Source organism: Leuciscus leuciscus, assembly GCF_965113295.1.
Source record: "Leuciscus leuciscus genome assembly, chromosome: 17".
NCBI classification, from domain to species: Eukaryota; Metazoa; Chordata; class Actinopteri; order Cypriniformes; family Leuciscidae; genus Leuciscus; species Leuciscus leuciscus.
The window spans coordinates 40295230-40316338 of record NC_138741.1 but is presented as its reverse complement, the minus strand read 5'-3'; the positions used below and the strand labels follow the sequence as shown (position 1 = coordinate 40316338).

Below are 21109 nucleotides of genomic sequence, written 5' to 3'. Positions count from 1 at the left end.
TTGGAAGAGCCAGGACAATTTTAATATAACTCTGTGTGTTCGTCTGAAAGAAGAGTGTCATATACACCTAGGAGGACTTGAGGGAGAGTAAATCATGGGCTAAGGTTTTTAATCATGGGAGTGCGGATTCTGCACTCAAGTTTAACATGTGCTGACAGCAAAAGCCTTGAATATGATAATATATGTGCAAGCCAACATAGAAAACATCTGCATCAACTGTTTTAGCAATGTGGTAAATTAGCTGTCAGTTTTGGCTGAGTAAAGATGGCGGTGAAAAGGCTTAAGCGAGGTGGTTTAGTCGACTGCTGTGTAACAGGGTTGGACACATGAAGGATGCCAAACCTTTTCCCATCATGCATCATCAGCTTTTTAAAGAGATAATTCACCCTAAAATGAAAATTCTGTCATCATTTACTCGCCCTCATGTCGTTCCAAACCCTTAAGACTTTCGTTCATCTTCATTCATCAACACTAATTAAGATGTTATGAAATCTGAGAGATCTCTGTCCCTCCACTGAAGGTCTATTCAGTGATCGTGTCTATTCAGAAGACTTGGGTTGATCCATTCTATTCATATGGACCATCTCTTTATGAAGCATAAGAGTTTTGGGTGAATAAACCTTCAAAAACATCTTCATTTGTGTTTCAGAGATGAACGGAAGTCTGGTAGTTTAGAACGCGAGTAATTAATGACAGAATTCTAATTTTGGGGTGAACTTACTCTTTAATAACTAACTGTGTTTTTGTTGATCATGTCTGCTTTTTCAGTTTCTATGCATTTTAATTTCTGTTTTCTTTTTTTTAATTCTGTGAACTGAAATGACTGGGGAATGAATCACTCGAGTGGGTTTTGTTCAGTGAATCTCAAACCAGTTAGTAGTTTGCCTGCCATGCAAGATCTTTATGAAGAACAACACCTGCATGTACAGCTTGGATAAGACTTTAGAAATATTTAACAAAATGATCAAAACACAAAAAATGTGCAAGCTCTTTCTTGTTCTTTCCTTCCAATAAAAAAAGCAAATCTGAGAATTTGAAGTTTGACATTTTTTATTATATGCTGCCAATACTTTTATTTGTTTTCATGCTTTTCTGTTAATATTGTGGCGTGTAATAATAATAATAATAATAATGATAAACTTTCATTAAGATAATAGCATGGTTTAATTTAGACCTTCGTGGCTTTGCTAATTCTTTTTCTTTCTTTTTTTATACAAAAAATAATAATAAAATAGAAAAAACAAAACAAAGCAAAACAAAACAAAACAAAACAAAATGAACAAGACAGATGCCACAGTCCCATATAATCAAAGTGAGGTGATCTGAGACCAGATATCACCACAAGTGGATCAGGCTCTAATTCAACATCTAACATTTCTGACAGAATTTGAAAAATATTAATCCGGAATGTAATTAGCTCAGAGTAAAGAGAATAACTATGCAGGATAGTGGCTTCCTCTGTCTGACATTCATCACATATTGGGGGAACATCTTAAAGGGCACCTATTATGCAAAATTCACTTTTACATGGTGTTTGAACTTAAATGTGTGTTGGCAGTGTGTGAGCAAAACCACCCAAGAATGATAAAAATCCACACAGTGTTTTTTTTTACAATCTCAATAAATCATAAGCACTGTCTCAGAATGAGCTGTTCTATGCAATGTGACGTAGAATTGCGCAGGCCCCTCCCACGACTGTTGAGTGACACTTCAGTTTGAGCATAGACCCGCCATGAGTGAGCTGGACACAGAATCCACCATTGTTTCGACGCTTGAGCAGCTGTAGACAAGAATGTCTCCTAAGCGATTGAGGTGTGTTGTTGTTGGATGTAAGAATGAACATAGCAGTCTTCATTTACTCTCGTTGTTACTCGAGGATGGATCTGTACTGTTCGTTATCCAGCTTACAGTCTTCAGAGCGACAAGCAGCGGCGGTTTCTTCATTAGGGCGATCGGACGATCTATTTTTTTTTCAAATAGAAAAATAATAATTAAATACTCAGATTATACCATACATCGCCATTTCCCAACCCTACCGGCTGAAGTTTTAGCTAAACTTTAGGCTAATGATAGCTACATTATTATCACTGTTAAATTGTTATTTAACAATTAGCCTACATTCAGTCCTGGATTAATAATTCAGTTTGTTGCGACAGTCAACGGAGCATTTATAAATATTCTCTAACGCATTACCGGCTTCACTAATTCTGGCTTTAAGATTGATCCTGGATCTGTCACATGACCCTGGGGTCCCCAGAAGCCCTCGGGACGACCCACTGTTTCGGCAGCGCGCGGGCTCCTCAATAATAGATGTGGCAGGTGGTGACACGACACTTCACAGACTTAATCAATCTTTTATATCCCAGCTGTTGGAGAGCAGCGTTTGAAGTCTGCTGGAGGACACCGAGAGGACGGCTCATGCTGGAGTCATGCTGCAAATCCAGTCAGACTTTAATTTCACTTTCATATGATTTTGTAGATCAGTTTCAGTCATTTTTAATCATATGGACACCCAAAGGTCTACTAGGTCAGTCCATGTCAACCAGAAGGTCCTGGCGAAAAATATTCTTTCTAACAAAAGAAAAATATAAATAAAGAAGGAAGCCATAGATGAATGTTTACAGAGTAATTGTCATGGTCATGTCATGTTTAGTTTCATTATCTTGTTCTGTTTACTTTCTATGTGCTGGTCTTAGTTCTAGTTCTAGCTCATTGTTGGTTACTATGGTTTCTCCTGATTAGTGCACACCTGTTTCCTGTTTCGTTAATGATCATTCCCAGTGTGGTAAAGCCATCGGTTTCCTCAGATCTATGTTCTGCATTGTTAGTGGTTATTGTGTAGTGTGTTTCATGTTTCTGTTATTTATTGAAATACTCTTTAACCTTCATTCTGCATCACTCATCATCTTTGTGGATTTTACTACATGCAACCAGTGACAGAACTCAGAACGGATTTATGCGCGGCACACAGTGTATGATTGTGGCCTGTCCCGGACGAAAGATGATCAGTCGTGGGGATCTCTGTGGTCATGTCTTCTAAACGCTGGTCCCACAGTGTCGTACAGTGAGAGAGGCTCAAAGACAGTCTTGTGATCAAAGATCACATATCATTTTCTGTCAATGTCAGAAGTGTATCATGATCATCTCAGTGTTTGCTGCTACGACCTCCGTCTACTGACTAGCCAATAAAAATGCAACATGAAATGGCGTATTGATCAACGTGACATGGCATTAAAACTTAAAACTTCTTACCTCAAGCTCTGTTTGCAAGATTGTCATGCTAAGCTGGCCTCTTCCCTAGCCTTGACCACGTCCATATTCTCCTCTTTCGCTTCATCCTCTTTTTTTCAGCGGACATAAAAAACACAATTGCCAAAGTGCGATTCATCTTGCTCTATTTATTTACCAGCAGAGAGACTGAGATCCCAGCCAGACTTCAGCCAGATCTTAAGCCCAGAGCCCAACACAGACTCGAAGCTCACCAAGAGGCTAAACCCAGAGTATTTGCCAGAGGTCAGTTTCGTCCTGGAGCCCGAGCCGATTGTGGAGACTGAACGGGTGCATGAGCCGGCAGCAGCATCGAGGCATCACTAGTGGAGTTGAGGGGACCGACTGGAGCCCCGCTCACACTCCCATTGCTGAGGGCCGCTCAATGAGCTGGTCCTCACTGAAGTATTATTTGATGAGCTAGATGATGTAATCGTTAATAGTCTACAGTCTCCACTGATCCCGTCCAGTTCCAAGTTGTCCCTCTCCCTTCTCCTCTGCCTAAGCCACCCAGTTCCTCCACGGTCTCCCTTCAGCCGCTCGGATTCTCCAGTGGTTCTGCCTTCAGCCACTCGGATCCTCCATGGTCTCCCTTCAGCCGCTCGGATCCTCCACGGTCTCCCTTCAGCCGCTCGGATCCTCCACGGTCTCCCTTCAGCCGCTCGGATCCTCCACGGTCTGCCTTCAGCCGCTCGGATCCTCCACGGTCTCCCTTCAGCCGCTCGGATCCTCCACGGTCTCCCTTCAGCCGCTCGGATCCTCCACGGTCTCCCTTCAGCCGCTCGGATCCTCCACGGTCTGCCTTCAGCCGCTCGGATCCTCCACGGTCTCCCTTCAGCCGCTCGGATCCTCCACGGTCTGCCTTCAGCCGCTCGGATCCTCCAGTGTGTTCTGCCCTGCTGTTTGGATCTGCCTTGTGCTTCCAAGTCATCAGCTCTGCCTTGGTCTTAGGATCCCTCAGTACAGTAAAAATCTGTTGACTTTAGCAATCCTTTTTGCATTCTACACCAATGGTGACAAGCATTTTTTGTTTGTGTGTGTTTTCTTTTCTTTTACAAATTCAGCATGCAAGTAACTCATGTATTAAAGATATCTTAATACCCCCTTAGATAGGTTCAATCACAGAGATATGGGAATGTGCAAATTGTTGCATTTTACCCAGTATCAATGGTCAAAAAAATCTAAATGTGGTCACTTTGCTTAGCATACTTATTGTATTTAAAAAAGGAATATCTGAAGAACAATTAATGCTGAAACTAGAAATGTACCTTTATTAATTCACATAAAAAGAGTAATTCATCATCTTGTCTAAATATACAAGAACATGCAAAACATGGTAATTTAGCTTGTGCAATACATCTATTTCACTTTTGACATCCACTGCTTTATGTTCGGCAGTTCTTCAGGAACGTCATCAGGAATGAAGCACGGTGCTTGACCCTGGGTTATCATAGATCTAACCCTGCTTTTAACCCAGGGTTAAAAATTGTAAGTGTGAAAGCGCGAAATGTTTCAACACTTGAGGTGATTAAATACGCCCCTTAGCAGTGCCTCTAATCGCAGCAGTAGAGTTTATTTAACACTCAATCAAGGGTGAAGATGAAGGCGGGAGGAGCCGGAGAGCCAGGAGGAGCCGGAGCCGGAGAGCCAGGACGCTGGCCCACAGTGGAGTCCAGGGAGGGAGAGGCCAATGTGGAGCCAGGGGGACGGCTGACTGAGGTGGAGCTGATGGAGGTAGAGACCCAGGCAGAGCCGACACTGAATCCCCTCGTATTCCACCAACACTCCCACGGGGAAGGACGATGTTGCCAGCTCACACACCCAGTCAAACAGTTTGCTGGGCTCCGGCTCCGGGACGATCTGTGGCTCGGGCATTGGCTCTGGTGCTGGCATTGTGGCGGGCTCAGGCTCCTAGTCTGCGGTGGGCTCTGGTATTAGTTCTGATGGGGTGGGCGATCAGTCAAGAATCATGTTGATGAATCCGCCTCGCCGATGGTGAAGGGGGACCCGCACTGCGATAATACCCAGTCGATAAACTTCATTAGCTTCCCACGAGGACAGTCTCCGGACAGGCATGCTCTCGTTCCATGTTGAGTCCTGCCCGTAAAAACACACACAGACTGTCACTGTCGTAGTGGACTAGATGGTAGAGATCCAAGAAGACTGAAAAATGGCCCAAACTCACCACACCTTAAAAACTGTCCATATGAGGTCCTTAGACCAAAGAACTCCAAGGGAAATTGTTCAAAAAAAGCCTGCACACACACGACAAATTTTTTTTTTTGACTTTTAAAGGACAAAAATGTTGTGTAATTGTTTATATCCTTCTTTTTTTTACTATGGGCTGTTAGGAAACACAATATTTTGTGATCCAGCATGTTTATTTTTGACTTTTGTTTATTTTGTAAAAAAATGTGTTACATTTTTTTATCCTTTCTTGTTTAAAATGTATCATCATTGAATATTCACTTGATTGTGTATTGAGTTCATTTTATGTAAAATTCTGTATAAAAATTTACTTATTTTTGGTTGTTAACATACCCCAGTTTGGTTGACCATGTGATCCATGTAATCATGTGACGTCTTAAGATGGCTCCTGGACTAAGCGTTGGGCTGGTTGGACTTGAATCGGCGCTGCACAGAATGATGGGGTTATGACATCACATTACCGCGAGAGCGATGAGAGAGCAGACAGCTCGATTCAAGTCCATCAAGCCTATTGTCAACTTGCCATTGAGAAAGGTCACATGTGACCGAAACGTTTGCCATTAAAACAGTGGTTTTATCTTTTCTTTTGTCCTTCTTTTCATTGATATTGTGCAGGCTTTTTTAATAATTTCCCTTAGAGATCCAAGAAGTCCTGTGTACTCCTGGAGGAAGCGATTCCCCTACGAGAGAAGATGGTTTAATCTGTTGGTAAAGATGGCAACATCGCAGCAGTAACATTTATTTAACACTAAATCAAAATAACAAATACTCAGAGTTTCAGGATATTAAACAAAGCAAAAGAACAACGTTAATACATGAGATCAGACAATAAACAGAACAAACAGAGGGCTTAAATACACATCAACAGAACATAGAACAGGTGTGAACAAATTACTCAAACAATGCAAACATGAAAATCAACTACAATTTGCACTTTTGCAAAACCCCACACACGGCCCGTGCTTCAGAGTTAATCACAAACTCTGGATCAAACCTGAGTTGACAGAGAACGTTTACACCGAGCGTTGTGAGACGCTGAACCTGATCTAAACCAGATTGCATTTGTATGGTTTTGTCGTCTCTAAACCTACTCAGATTTAGCACAACTAGCTTCATGCTGCAGGCCTCAGATGTTTGGTGGTTATGAGCATATTAGTGTGCATGTAAACATCTAAATACAAAACAACAATGTTTAATCAGGCAACCTAAGTTCTGAGAAGAGCACTATTCAGCACGATACACATACCTCTTTATGGCCCTGTAGAAGATAAAGACCGTTAGGAAAAGGAAGACCGTTAAAGCACTCCCTGCCGACCCGACCACGATGATCTCCATCCACCAGGAGCTCAGCAGAGGAGCAGGAGCCTCCGGAGCTGAAACACACACATCCAGTGTGTGGATCATTCACTACAGTGCGTTAAGGCATTTATTATGAAAGGCATACGTAATGTATTTTATGATGCTTTGTACATCAAAAATGTTTATCACACAAGTAGATGGTTTTCACACAATTAGTTCACCAAAATAAGGTAAGTAAATAAAACAGTAAATACATTACATTAGAGACAATTTCCAGAGTGTTATAATGTGTATTTTGCCCCAATTTGGGTATTGCAATCACTCACTACTCAATTCCACACGGACAAAATCAATCCCCGCCCTACATTTGACCCTGAGAGTGCTGTGCAGGTGGAGGAGGAGGAGGAGGAGGAGGAGGAGGAGGAGCAGGAAGAGCCCAGAGAGTGCTGTGCGAGTGGAGGAGGCGGAGGAAGAGCCCTGAGAGTGCTGTGCGGGTGGAGGAGGAGGAAGAGGAGGAGGAGGAGGAAGAGCCCTGAGAGTGTTATGCGGGTGGAGGAGGAGGAAGAGCCCTGAGAGTGCTGTGTGGGTGGAGGAGGAGGAGGAGGAGGAAGAGCCCTGAGAGTGCTGTGCGGGTGGAGGAGGAGGAGGAGCCCTGAGAGTGCTGTGCGGGTGGAGGAGGAGGAGGAGGAAGAGCCCTGAGAGTGCTGTGCGGCTGGAGGTGGAGGAGGAGGAAGAGCTCTGAGAGTGCTGTGCGGCTGGAGGAGGAGGAAGAGCCCAGAGAGTGCTGTGCGGGTGGAGGAGGAGGAAGAGCCCTGAGAGTGCTGTGCGGGTGGAGGAGGAGGAGGAAGAGCCCTGAGAGTGCTGTGCGGGTGGAGGAGGAGGAGGAGGAGGAGGAAGAGCCCAGAGAGTGCTGTGCAGGTGGAGGAGGAGGAGGAAGAGCCCAGAGAGTGCTGTGCGGGAGGAGGAGGAGGAGGAAGAGCCCTGAGAGTGCTGTGCAGGTGGAGGAGGGGGAGGAGGAAGAGCCCAGAGAGTGCTGTGCGGGTGGAGGTGGAGGAGGAGGAGGAAGAGCCCTGAGAGTGCTGTGCGGGTGGAGGAGGAGGAAGAGCCCAGAGAGTGCTGTGCGGGTGGAGGAGGAGGAGGAAGAGTCTGAGAGTGCTGTGCGGGTGGAGGTGGAGGAGGAGGAGGAAGAGCCCTGAGAGTGCTGTGCCTTACCCATAGAGAGCAGTGCGGGTGGAAGAGGAGGAGGAGGAGGAGGAAGAGCCCTGAGAGTGCTATGCCTTATCCATAGAGAGCAGTGCGGGTGGAGGAGGAGGAGGAGGAGGAGGAAGAAGAGCCCTGAGAGTGCTGTGCCTTACCCATAGAGAGCAGTGTGGGTGGAGGAGGCGGAGGAGGAGGAGGAGGAGGAGGAGGAAGAGCCCTGAGAGTGCTGTGCCTTACCCATAGAGAGCAGTGCGGGTGGAGGAGGCATAGGAGGAGGAGGAGGAGGAAGAGCCCTGAGAGTGCTGTGCCTTACCCATAGAGAGCAGTGCGGGTGGAGGAGGCGGAGGAGGAGGAGGAGGAGGCAGGGGCGGGTACAGCCGACGGTGGCACAACAACTGGCGACCTTCACCTCCTCTGTTCATGTCATGCTGTGAGCAAAACGACAGGAGCTCTGCCTATAAAAAAGAGAAGAGAGATGAGAGGAAGCCACTGCAGCCACTGATGCCATTTATCAACTCTTTACAGGCTTTTCAGATAATTAGTCTCATGTTTACTACATTTAGCCAAGGCTGAAAAACCAACTCAAATATGTGTTTTTTAAATATGTTAGACCTATCACTTCTGCCACTAAAGATTTCTTTATCAATAATCTTCCTGATCAGTTTCATCATCTCAGCAACCCAGATAGCTTAGAAGAACTCGATATTGCGACAGAAACTTTTAACTCTCTCTTTTCCAGCACTTTAGACACAGTTGCTCTGTTGCGCTTAAAGAAGATTAAAGAAAATAGTCCAACGCCGTGGTACAACGAGCACACTCAGGCCCTTAAGAGAGCAGCCAGAAAAATGGAGCGCAACTGGAAGAAAACAAAACTAGAGGTATTTCGCCTTTCATGGAAGGAGAGCTCGATTGCATACAGAGAGGCTTTAAAAGCTGCTAGATCTGCTTATTTTTCAACCCTATTAGAAGAAAATAAACAAAACCCTAGGTATTTATTTGAAATAGTGGCTAAACTAATGAAAAATAAATCTTCAAGCCCTGAAGTTTCCAAGCAACACAGCAGTAATGACTTTATGAACTTCTTCACTTATAAGATTGATAATATCAGGGACAAAATTATAACTATGCAACCGTCTACTACAGTATTGCATCAGGCAGTGCATTTTAGTCTCCCTGAGGAAAAATTTGATTCATTTATTGCTATAGAAGAGGAAGAATTTTCTAAACTCGTTAAATCATCTAAATCGACAACATGTATGTTAGACCCTATACCGACTAAGCTACTGAAAGAGATGCTCCCAGAGGTCACAGATCCTCTTCTTAATATCATTAATTCATCTTTGACACTATGATATTGTTAGGTTTTTGGTTGCAGCAACGAGGAAACAGAATTTCTGTAAAGCAGGCTTTATTAACGATAAACTTAAAGAAATGCTTGGGAGACTAAGAAACAGGACAGAACAACCAGCTTAACATTAACGAAGACAGACAACTGAACAGGACAAAACACAGGGCTTTAATACACAGGAAAACAAGAGGAACTAATGAGACTAATTAACGACACACCTGAAACAAGGAACCTAATTAATTAGTAACCAAGGAGACAAACAGGGATCATAGGAGAACTGGGGCCTGTACCATGAAGGTAGCTGAACAAACGCGGGGTTACAGGATTGGTTTTGAGTCGACAAAACCAAACCGATGCAATCAGGCTTTATTGGTACCATGATGCAGCTCATCAACTTTCTCTGTCAACTCAGGCTTTGATCCTTAAGCTATGATTAATCCGCGCGCGCGTGCACATAAAAGAGTGACGTCGACACTGAACAACCAATCGCGTTCAATATGGATATAGCGAGAGCTATATATTTTTTCCGCGTAGAAGCAAGAGATTATGCTTCAGAAATATGAAGAATATAGAAGTGTTTTTCAAGCACGCAGTAATACTGTATCTGCTGCCAAAGTAAGAGAACAATCTTGGAGGAAAATTTGCCGAATGCGTAGGTTAAAAAATGTATGTACATTTATGTAGGCTTATCATATTAAAAATGTATTAAATGAAAATGTATTCATGTTGATATATACATACGTGTGTGTAGATGTATGTAAAATGTGAATGTATTACATCCTAAGAAAGATTGATATTCATTGATTTTTAAATGCAACCGCAACTCCAAACGGTCTTGGCAGCAGATCAAGACAAAATATAAAAATTATTCAAAGTGGTGAGTATTTACCACAACCTTTTATTATTTTTGTGAACATTTAATAACAAACACTTGTTTGCAGCAAACAGAAAAAAATGTGAAATGAGGAAAACTGGGGGAGGGCCACCTCCTCAAGATTACACTGTGGCGGAGGAGCTGGCGCTGAGTAACAATAAGGGACGGCCGATTATGGATGGGATTGCAAGTGCTGTACAGTCTGACCCTGGTGCTGGCTCCTCTAAGCAAGTGACACTGGGTATGTGTGTGCAATGCATTACTAATGTTTTAAAAACAAGTTAAATATGGCTGACTCTGTTCTGCAGTAGAGGGAAATACAGTGTCCCTGTTGAAGCCAGCACACATGCACACAGTCTCCCACACAGAGGTCAGTATGCAGCAGACAGAACACCAAACATAACCTGCTTTACAACAGTTATGCTTTACATTGGCTTTTTATTTATTAGGGTGAACCAAACGATGAAGACACTCTGTCTGTGTGTTCTGAGACAGTTGCTGAGGTGAATGCACTGAGCTTTTTATTATGGCACACATTTGAATGTCATAATTAAGTGACTGGCCCTTACACATCTCTTTTGTAGGATTTTTCACAACCTGCCCCAGAAACTGAGGCCTCTACCTCAATGGGCTACAGAAGGAATGTGAACAAGGTAATGCTTTAAACCCTTGACATAAATTACAGTCAGTCCTGTGTTTGTAGAAAGTCATGCCACTTTTTGTGATTTGATCAACCTCCAGAAAACGTGTAATGATTGTTTGTGGTGGAATTGTTTCAGGTGGAAACAGACTCAGTCAGGGCCCTGTACAAAAGGAGTCTAGAACTAGACTGTTCACTGAAGGAGCTGGACTGTGAGCTGAGGAGGCTCCAAATTAAAAAAATTAATTTGGAGATCAAACAGCTGGAAAAAACAGATCTCAGTATGTGAACTTTTTTTAACCAAGTAACCCTTTAGTATGAACACTATGAATGTTTATTAATGTAATTTTTCTTGCTCTCTTTCTTCCCCCCTAGCCACATGATGACCAATAAAACAGTTTGAGTCAGTGTGCTTTTATTAAGTAAAATATTGTGTTGTGATTGCATCTCTGCCAGCTGGGTGGTCAAGTGTGATGGGGTCAATTTCATCAGGGAGAAGCTGGTTTTGTGGTGGTACTCGCTCCTTTCTGATAGTGGCTATATTATGCAGAATGGCACATGCAGCCACTATCTGTGATGCTCGCTCTGGTGACACTCTTAAACGCCTAAGGCAGTTGAAACGTGCCTTTAGCTGCGCGTCCGGTGTGCGACCCTCTTAAGGCTGTGAAAGGACTTTCTGTTCACATAATCTGCCTCATGTTCTCCGAGAGCTGTGGAGATTGCAACATGTGTGCAGTCTATTGCTCCTATGACTCTAGGGAATCCTATCATAGGAATTAAAAATATATATTTAAAATCATTCTTAACAGGTAGCTACTGCAGACTACTGTATAATAGATTTCTGAGTGTGAAATATGCTTTTTTGAAGAAGAAAGAAAATGAGTGTGAAAGGTTAAATGTGTTCATGTGATGTCACCCTATCAAGATATCTTACCGGCAATTTTATAAACGGCCTCTTTTATGGACATGGACGATAAATGTCCAGGGAACACAATGAAGCTATTTATGTACCCCTGCAGAGCGAGGACCACCTTTCGAATGGTTCGACAGACCGTGTTTTTCCCTAGATTCTCTGCATCACCGACTGCATACAAGTATGTACCACTTGCAAAAAAACGCAACGCAATACATACCATTTGCAGTAAGGGCATGGCTTCGACGAGTCACATGTGTTATGTGCGGCTCAAGAAGTTCACAAAGATAAGACATTCCTTCCGCGGAAAATCTGTATCTTTCATACAAGTAAGTATCAGGAAAGTCAAATGGATTTAGTCTGTCCCTAAAAACTCTTTCTCTACGAAGTGCTCGTCTAACAATTTGCGCGGAGATGTCCACAGGATTTGGGAGAAAAGGTGAAGCCATTGCAACAGAGAACAGACGCTGGGAATTAGTTACGTCACCTATATGTTTCTTTGGTCACATAACCTGCCCCGGAGCAGGTTAGCCGTGCGGCGTAAGATACCATGGCAACGAACACCGATTAAAGCCAAGCTACTTTCACAGTACCTAAAACCCAGGGTTGGCGGAAACTAAACTGAAACATAGCTGGCTAGCCACCTAAACCGGCTTCATGGTACAGGCCCCTGATTAACAGACTAGAAGATTAACAAAGAAACTCAAACATAAACAACCTCTAAATATGACTAAATAAACCCAAAAACGTGACAGATATACAGAAAACTTTAAGCTGACTATGATTAAACCTCTGGTTAAAAAACCTCAACATGATCCTACAGAATTAGTCAATTACAGGCCGATCACAAATCTACCCTTTCTGTCAAAGATATTAGAAAAAGCAGTATCCTCACAACTGTGTTCCTTTTTAGAAAGAAATGATATCTGTGAGGATTTCCAGTCAGGATTTAGACCGTACCATAGTACTGAGACAGCTCTCATTAGAGAACATGATTTCACGCTTGCTTAAATAGATGCTCAGCTGCTCATCTGCGGTTGTGCAGTAGCGCCGTCATATCTGGCTATAACATGACATATAGCCTATAACACGCTCTCACACGTTTATTTTTTAGCCTTGTTGAGAGGAGTAACATTTACATATGTGGTTTCAACAACCAGATACATTTACACTTGTAAATGGCCCAGATCTCCTCCTGAAGATCAGATTCAAATCCGCCTCGAATGCGTTTCGGAGGTAGACTGGAGAAACCTGTACATTTATCTCTGCTGCTTCCTTTACTAATTTGCGGGAACCAATCACAAACTGGCTTTTCCACCTGGCGCGCTATTGGCGGGTTTAATCCAGTCCAATTCCAGAGCCGTTATCCCAGCTAACAGGAACTTTCACTAACGTTATGTAAAGGTTATGTAAATGTTAGTAAAACACTTTACTGAAATAATATTTCTGGAACGTTCTTATAATGTTCATAGAGTTAAAATACATTCTCGTAACGTTGAGAGAAAAACGTTCTTAGAACAAAGTTTTTAGAACGTCCTTGTGATGTTATTTGTTCTTGACTGATGTTCTGATGTTGAGTGAAAACGTTCCTAGAACAACATTCCCAGATATCAAAAATATGTTCTTAGAATGTTTTTCTAACATTCCCATTAAGTTATGAAAACTTTATTTCTGAATGTTGTCTTAATGTTCCAAACATCCATTTTTTTTTTAAGTATTAAGAATGTTTTATCATTTTGGAAATGTTATGAAAACTTTTTTTTTTTTACTGTTTTCTGAACGTTCAAAACATCCAGTTTTTAAAAAATGTTTTAAGAACGTTTTGTTCAAACATTTATACATAACTTTTAAAGAACGTTAGTGAACGTAAAACATTTTTTTTTAATAACCTGCAGGGAACGTTCTGGGAAGGTTTTATTTGGGTTATAAAGTTAAACCTAAAAATAACCTGCAAAGTAAGTTACTGAGAAAGTTCTCTTTAGGTTCCTAGAACGTTCTTATTTGGTTCCAAAAACAATAACCAAATGGGAACGTTAGGGGGGAAGTTCTGTGTTTGTTGGGTTCTTTGTTAGCTGGGATTGAACCTAATACACTAATCAATCAGGACTTTGAATTTCCATTCAGTAACAGCATTTCATCTGATTCTGAACTAAATTCTCTCATTGTCTTTCTATCACTCACAACTCTGCGCATGCGCTCCATTCCATGCCATCTTTAAACCAAACATCCAGCGTCTCCAGACAAACATTACACTCTACGGTCTCTCTTCAGCCTGAAGCATCACTGTAAAATGACAGTATTTGAGTTAGCGATACTCGAGTGTCAGTGTAAGCCCGGTGATGGACGGCCCACCCGTTCAGGGTGATGTGAACGTCCAGAAAACGTTCAAATATAACGTTTTCAGAACATTTCGAAAATGAGTGAATGGAATGTTCCTGTAACGTCCACATAAACCAAGAAAAAAACGTTCTCAATATATATATAAAAAAACTGGATGTTTTCAACGTTTAAAAAACATTCAGAAATAACGTTTTCCTAACCTAATGGGAATGTTAGCAAAACGTTCTGACAACTTATTTTTGTTAGCTGGGACGGCTCTGTCCAATTCCTTTTAACCTCTCGATGATGCTCAATGGCTTCTTTTTAGCAAACAAATCGCTCGAGTGGGTGTAAATACCACTAACTTTCATGTTTTGTTTTTTTACATAACCTGGAAAAATTGCTGCTTCTGCAAACCGCTGATCAACACGTTTGGTTACACATTTCCTGCCTGAAGTTTTCGTGTCGCTCTGCAAAGTACGTCACCGAGATCGTTGGTCTGATTGGTTGAAGGACTATCCAATAGCGTACAGAGCAAGGGGGTAATCCAGCACCCGAAAAGCGTACCTTCCCCGGGCGCCGCCATTGATTAGCGGACCATCACCTGCTGTTAGCATTCCATTGACTCCCATTCATTTTGGCGTCACTTTGACAGCGAATAACTTTACATCTGAGGCGTTTAAAGACTCTATTTGTCCATTATTTATTTCTAAAGAAACACGAAAATGTATAAAAGGCTCCATTACCGTGTATCTTACGTTATGGCCCCGTAGATGCAGTTTCTGTAATAATAGGCTAACGATTGCGTCATAACCACGCGACTCTCTGTCGCACAGTAGAGAGATTACCGTATGGACAGGAGGAGAAGCTCGTGGGCAATCGGGGGGACGTGGAGGCAAAATTACAAAATAATTAATCAGAATACTTAGCAAAAGTTGCTCCTGCTCCTAGCTCATGGACACCTCCTACTCACACTCTCCGTCTCTGCAAGACTAATGTTCAATCTTACAAGATTCAGCTTGGTCTGGTGATAGCCAGACTATTTCGGAGGGCATTTACACCTGGTATTTTCACGATCGGATAGCTATCCGATTACAGAAGACGCATGAAGTGGCCAGGTGTAAACAGCCCTGAAGAGCGATTCCTGTGCTGAAACATACAATGAATATCCCAGATAACGGGGAACATTCTGTCAAGCTTCTCTCGAAGTTATGAACAATAGTTCTTCCAGTAACGTTTATAGAACGTTTGTTCATCTGGTCTTTAATGATGTTCTCAAAGCGTTAGCACAAAAGCATTATTTATACACCGTTCATGGATTATTATTTTTTTCCTGGAATTTTTTACATTTTATTACTCGTTCCAGAACATTCAAAAGTCACGTTTCCATAATGTTTGCAAACTTATAAAAATGGAATGTTCACATAATGTAATAAAGGATCCACTGGAGGCAAGTTGATAGATGAGAACCCATGTGCAGTTTTATTGTAACGAAAATAAAACATGAAACAAACATGACGTGGCATGACGTGGCATGAACATGAAACTTACTCTACAGCAGAATTACATGAAACAATACTTGACAAAGACACATGGCAAACATGAGGGCTTAAATACACAGACTAATGACTAGACAAGGGACACCTGTGAACAATGATCAAACAATCAGACAATAAACTCATGACAAGACACATGGCAGGATCACATGACAGACAAGGAAGCAAACATGACCAGAACAAAACCAGAACAAAACCGTGACAGAATCCCCCCCTCTAAGGGCGTCTCCCGACGCCCAGCAAAACATAAAAGTCCAGGTGGGTGGTGGAGCGGAGGCGGTCTTGGGGGAGGGATGGTGGGCCAGGCCCGTGCAGGGGGACAGGACATGGGACGTGGCATGGCGTGGACGGGCCTGGGTCGTGGCATGGCGTGGGCGGACCTGGGCCGTGGCATGGCGTGGGCGGACCTGGGCCGTGGCAAGGCGTGGGCGGACCTGGGCCGTGGCAAGGCGTGGGCGGACCTGGGCCGTGGCAAGGCGTGGGCGGACCTGGGAGTGCAGGAAGCCAGGGCGGATCCGGCAGTGCAGGAAGCCAGGGCGGATCCGGCAGTGCAGGAAGCCAGGGCGGATCCGGCAGTGCAGGAAGCCAGGGCGGATCCGGCAGTGCAGGAAGCCAGGGCGGATCCGGCTGTGCTGGAGGCCAGGGTGGACCAGACAGTTCAGGTGGCCAAGGTGGACCAGACAGTTCAGGTGGCCAGGGTGGACCAGACAGTTCAGGTGGCCATGGCGGCGCGGCCTCCATGGTCCTATCAAGGACCCTACTGCCCCCCCCCAAAATTTTCTTGGGGACAGCTATGGGGTTATGGGCTGGAACAGACAACGACTCGAGAACAGAAATGACGTGAACAGGCTCTGGCTCGGCAGACGTGACGTGAAGCTCAGTCTCTGGATCGGCAGACGTGACGTGAAGCTCAGTCTCTGGATCGGCAGACGTGACGTGAAGCTCAGTCTCTGGATCGGCAGACGTGACGTGAAGCTCAGTCTCTGGATCGGCAGACGTGACGTGAAGCTCAGTCTCTGGATCGGCAGACGTGACGTGAAGCTCAGTCTCTGGATCGGCAGACGTGACGTGAACTTCAAATGTGTGCACAGACCACACACACCATATGGCTGTGGCCATAATTGTTAGTGTAGCCCTAACTGAGGGCTCAGGTTCAGGCGTGGCGGCGGCCATCTTGTCAGGAGACACAGGCTCGGTGGCGGCCATCTTGTCAGGAGACACAGGCTCGGCGGCGGCCATCTTGTCAGGAGACACAGGCTCGGCGGCGGCCATCTTGTCAGGAGACACAGGCTCGGCGGCGGCCATCTTGTCAGGAGACACCGGCTCGGCGGCGGCCATCTTGTCAGGAGACACAGGCTCGGCGGCCGACGTGGCGTGAACAGACTCGGACTTGGCAGGCGTGACGTGAAGAGACCCAGACATGGCAGACATGACATGAAGAGATTCAGGCTTGGCAGACATGACGTGAAGAGATTCAGGCTTGGCAGACATGACGTGAAGAGATTCAGGCTTGGCAGACATGACATGAAGAGATTCAGGCTTGGCAGACATGACATGAAGAGATTCAGGCTTGGCAGACATGACATGAAGAGATTCAGGCTTGGCAGACATGACATGAAGAGATTCAGGCTTGGCAGACATGACGTGAAGAGATTCAGGCTTGGCAGACATGACATGAAGAAATTCAGGCTTGGCAGGCTTGGCAGACATGACTTGAAGTGGCTCAGGCTTGGCAGGCATGACGTGAAGTGGCTCAGGCTTGGCAGACATGACGTGAAGTGGCTCAGGCTTGGCAGGCACGACGTGAAGTGGCTCAGGCTTGGCAGATACTGTGGGTTTGTGGGGCTTCTCCTCAAAACCCACAGTAAATGAGGAACCACTCAATAATAGGGCATAGTCAATATATTGGGCCAAGGACCAGTGGATTTTTCCCCCAGGAAGCTGGGAGCGAATGGGCTCATTCAAATTCACTCTAAATATGTCCTTGAGGGCCACGTCATTAAAATCCAACTGGTGAGAGAGTTCACAAAATTCAGCCACATACGTTTCAATGGGAACATTTCCCTGGCGTAGGTTCAGGAGGGCAACCGCTGGGTTCATTGTTGTAGGTCAAGTATTCTGTAATAAAGGATCCACTGGAGGCAAGTTGATAGATGAGAACCCATGTGCAGTTTTATTGTAACGAAAATAAAACATGAAACAAAAACATGACGTGGCATGAACATGAAACTTACTCTACAGCAGAATTACATGAAACAATACTTGACAAAGACACATGGCAAACATGAGGGCTTAAATACACAGACTAATGACTAGACAAGGGACACCTGTGAACAATGATCAAACAATCAGACAATAAACTCATGACAAGACACATGGCAGGATCACATGACAGACAAGGAAGCAAACATGACAAGAACAAAACCAGAACAAAACCGTGACACATAACCAAGAAAAAAACTAAACATTTTTCATTGGACGTTTTGAACATTCAGAGGATGCAGAAATATTTTTTTCATGACTTAATAGGAACATTAGCAAAATGTTTTTAGTAATTATTTTTGTTAGCTGAGAATCTGCAGAGATTGACACCGATGACTGTTTCCTGTTTCTTAAACAAGTCATTCTACATTTTAACACATAAGGCACAGGTGTTCATCTAACCTACTGTACCTGAGCGAACAGGAGACACAGGTGTTCATCTAACCTACTGTACCTGAGAGAACATAAGACACAGGTGTTCATCTAACCTACTGTACCTGAGAGAACAGAAGACACGACACAGACACAGGTGTTCATCTAACCTACTGTACCTGAGAGAACAGGAGACACGACACAGACACAGGTGTTCATCTAACCTACTGTACCTGAGAGAACAGAAGACACGACACAGACACAGGTGTTCATCTAACCTACTGTACCTGAGAGAACAGGAGACACGACACAGACACAGGTGTTCATCTAAACTACTGTACCTGAGAGAACAGAAGACACGACACAGACACAGGTGTTCATCTAACCTACTGTACCTGAGAGAACAGGAGACACAGGTGTTCATCTAACCTACTGTACCTGAGAGAACAGAAGACACGACACAGACACAGGTGTTCATCTAACCTACTGTACCTGAGAGAACAGAAGACACGACACAGACACAGGTGTTCATCTAACCTACTGTACCTGAGAGAACAGGAGACACAGGTGTTCATCTAACCTACTGTACCTGAGAGAACAGGAGACACAGGTGTTCATCTAACCTACTGTACCTGAGAGAACAGGAGACACGACACAGACACAGGTGTTCATCTAACCTACTGTACCTGAGAGAACAGAAGACACGACACAGACACAGGTGTTCATCTAACCTACTGTACCTGAGAGAACAGGAGACACGACACAGACACAGGTGTTCATCTAACCTACTGTACCTGAGAGAACAGAAGACACGACACAGACACAGGTGTTCATCTAACCTACTGTACCTGAGAGAACAGGAGACACGACACAGACACAGGTGTTCATCTAACCTACTGTACCTGAGAGAACAGAAGACACGACACAGACACAGGTGTTCATCTAACCTACTGTACCTGAGAGAACAGGAGACACGACACAGACACAGGTGTTCATCTAACCTACTGTACCTGAGAGAACAGGAGACACGACACAGACACAGGTGTTCATCTAACCTACTGTACCTGAGAGAACAGGAGACACGACACAGACACAGGTGTTCATCTAACCTACTGTACCTGAGAGAACAGAAGACACGACACAGACACAGGTGTTCATCTAACCTACTGTACCTGAGAGAACAGGAGACACGACACAGACACAGGTGTTCATCTAACCTACTGTACCTGAGAGAACAGAAGACACGACACAGACACAGGTGTTCATCTAACCTACTGTACCTGAGAGAACAGGAGACACGACACAGACACAGGTGTTCATCTAACCTACTGTACCTGAGAGAACAGGAGACACGACACAGACACAGGTGTTCATCTAACCTACTGTACCTGAGAGAACAGAAGACACGACACAGACACAGGTGTTCATCTAACCTACTGTACCTGAGAGAACAGAAGACATGACAGCAGCCAGTGCGCGAGCACGAGAGGACACGGGGGAAACCTGAGCATCATCAGTCTGAGCCTGAACAAGAACATCAGTTACTGGAGCAGATTAACACTAATACTTTACTGACTTCAGTCGCTAATCTGTTTCATTCCATGACTTTAGTAGAGTAATAACCAGGTATTTCACTTACCCCGCATGTGATAAGTCCATCAAAGGGTGTGAGTATAATCCGCGACTCGCCACGTCACGTGACTATTTAGAAACACCTTCATCATTACTAAAGATGATAGTCATCAATAATCGATTATCATCACTAGTCAGAAGAGTGCATAACTCCACAGACAGAGGAATCCATCACTGCATCACTGCTGTATATGAGGACATCTACAGTATCTGTGTGTCTCCTGTTAATATCAAACACACACATAGACACACACACAGTGGTGTGATGAGAGTCTCTCAGATGAACCAGTCTCAGTCTCTCTCTACACCTCTCCTCTTCTCTACTCCTCTTCTTCTGCTCAAGAGTTGAGCTTCACATCAGTGGGAGGAGCTTATGATTTCATACTGTAAACACCATTACATTATAAAATTAACGACTTGCTGTAGGCTACGTTTTGTGTGTGTGTGTGTGTGTGTGTGTGTGTGTGTGTGTGTGTGTGTGTGTGTGTGCCATAAACAGAAAAACTTTTTACAAATGAAATCAGGAGAAATAAGACTAAACTGGATCTCATCATTGTCCAACACTTATAATGCTGCATGTGACAAATTAGACAATTAGTGTGCATTCTCCATTTTTCATATACCATTTTACAGTGATGATCAAAGAGATACTCTCAGAGGAAGCACAAACAATGTTAACTGATACTTTAATATAGCTTTAAATGTAAGACATGCTGCTAAAAGTACTAAGAGTGAGTGCGCCCTCATGTGGCACTGCTTAAGACTGGCAATAGAGGATATTCTGTAGGATTAAAGAGATATAAATGTTAGGAGAAACAGAGATTATAATTTATGTGAACAATGAAATCTTCTGAATCGTGACATTTGTGAATAAAACTTCAACACAGAATCAGTTGCTCTTTTTCATTCAAAATTAAACTACTCTCGTGATTGACTTTATCTTTGATTACAGTAAATTGCCGAAAAAAATGCAAATTACATGGTCTATTATTTTAGCTGCTAAATAAATAAAAAATGTAAATATTTTAACTGTTTTGCTTGTACAATAGACCCCATGACCCTGCTGGTTCAGTTCTGGGGAGCCTGGATAGAGACCTGTCCCGCTGGGTCAAGAGAACATCAGGCTCGGCTATGAGATTCAGTTCGCACGATCTCTTCCCCTCTTCCGGGGAGTCTGTTACACTATGGTGGGTGGCAATGCCCCTGTCATGCGTACGGA

At 43.8% G+C, this 21109-nt stretch overlaps 2 protein-coding genes and 1 pseudogene across 4 annotated transcripts; 1 reads left to right on the top strand and 2 right to left on the bottom strand.

Annotated features, from left to right (window-relative positions):
* Positions 1–6060: 6060 nt before the first annotated feature.
* LOC309478627 (uncharacterized protein) lies at positions 6061–20184 on the bottom strand. The gene is made up of 5 exons (XM_082142240.1): positions 19898–20184; positions 19701–19782; positions 8288–8429; positions 6722–6848; positions 6061–6155 (listed from the first exon to the last, which is right to left on the bottom strand). Exons 1-5 carry the CDS (start codon positions 19915–19917, stop codon positions 6110–6112), a joined length of 417 nt encoding a protein of 138 aa, XP_081998366.1. The 5' UTR covers positions 19918–20184; the 3' UTR covers positions 6061–6109.
* On the top strand, positions 10270–11243 carry LOC309479972 (uncharacterized protein). 2 transcript variants are annotated; one of them, XM_082144290.1, is made up of 6 exons: positions 10270–10437; positions 10505–10566; positions 10646–10699; positions 10781–10849; positions 10976–11117; positions 11212–11243. In XM_082144290.1, exons 1-6 carry the CDS (start codon positions 10284–10286, stop codon positions 11217–11219), a joined length of 489 nt encoding a protein of 162 aa, XP_082000416.1. In that variant the 5' UTR covers positions 10270–10283; the 3' UTR covers positions 11220–11243. The 2 variants fall into 2 exon arrangements, with proteins under 2 accessions (XP_082000416.1, XP_082000417.1); XM_082144291.1 differs by lacking the exon at positions 10646–10699 and having other exon boundaries at positions 10976–11237.
* Positions 11464–12198, bottom strand: LOC309478996 (putative nuclease HARBI1; annotated as a pseudogene). Its single transcript has 2 exons — positions 11771–12198; positions 11464–11600 (listed from the first exon to the last, which is right to left on the bottom strand). The product of its transcript is annotated as a putative nuclease HARBI1 (transcript).
* Positions 20185–21109: the final 925 nt, after the last annotated feature.

What these genes read in the sequence shown, in the direction of transcription:
- LOC309479972 (XM_082144290.1), top strand. Translation starts at nt 10,284, where the DNA reads ATGAGGAAAACTGGGGGAGGGCCACCTCCTCAAGATTACACTGTGGCG. An exon ending in CTCTAAGCAAGTGACACTGG is followed by an intron (nt 10,438 to 10,504) that starts GTATGTGTGTGC and finishes TCTGTTCTGCAG; the next exon opens with TAGAGGGAAATACAGTGTCC. An exon ending in GTTCTGAGACAGTTGCTGAG is followed by an intron (nt 10,700 to 10,780) that starts GTGAATGCACTG and finishes TCTCTTTTGTAG; the next exon opens with GATTTTTCACAACCTGCCCC.
- LOC309478627 (XM_082142240.1), bottom strand. Translation starts at nt 19,917, where the DNA reads ATGGACTTATCACATGCGGG. An exon ending in ATGGACTTATCACATGCGGG is followed by an intron (nt 19,783 to 19,897) that starts GTAAGTGAAATA and finishes GTTCTTGTTCAG; the next exon opens with GCTCAGACTGATGATGCTCA. An exon ending in ACCCGCACTGCTCTCTATGG is followed by an intron (nt 6,849 to 8,287) that starts GTAAGGCACAGC and finishes TGTGTGTTTCAG; the next exon opens with CTCCGGAGGCTCCTGCTCCT.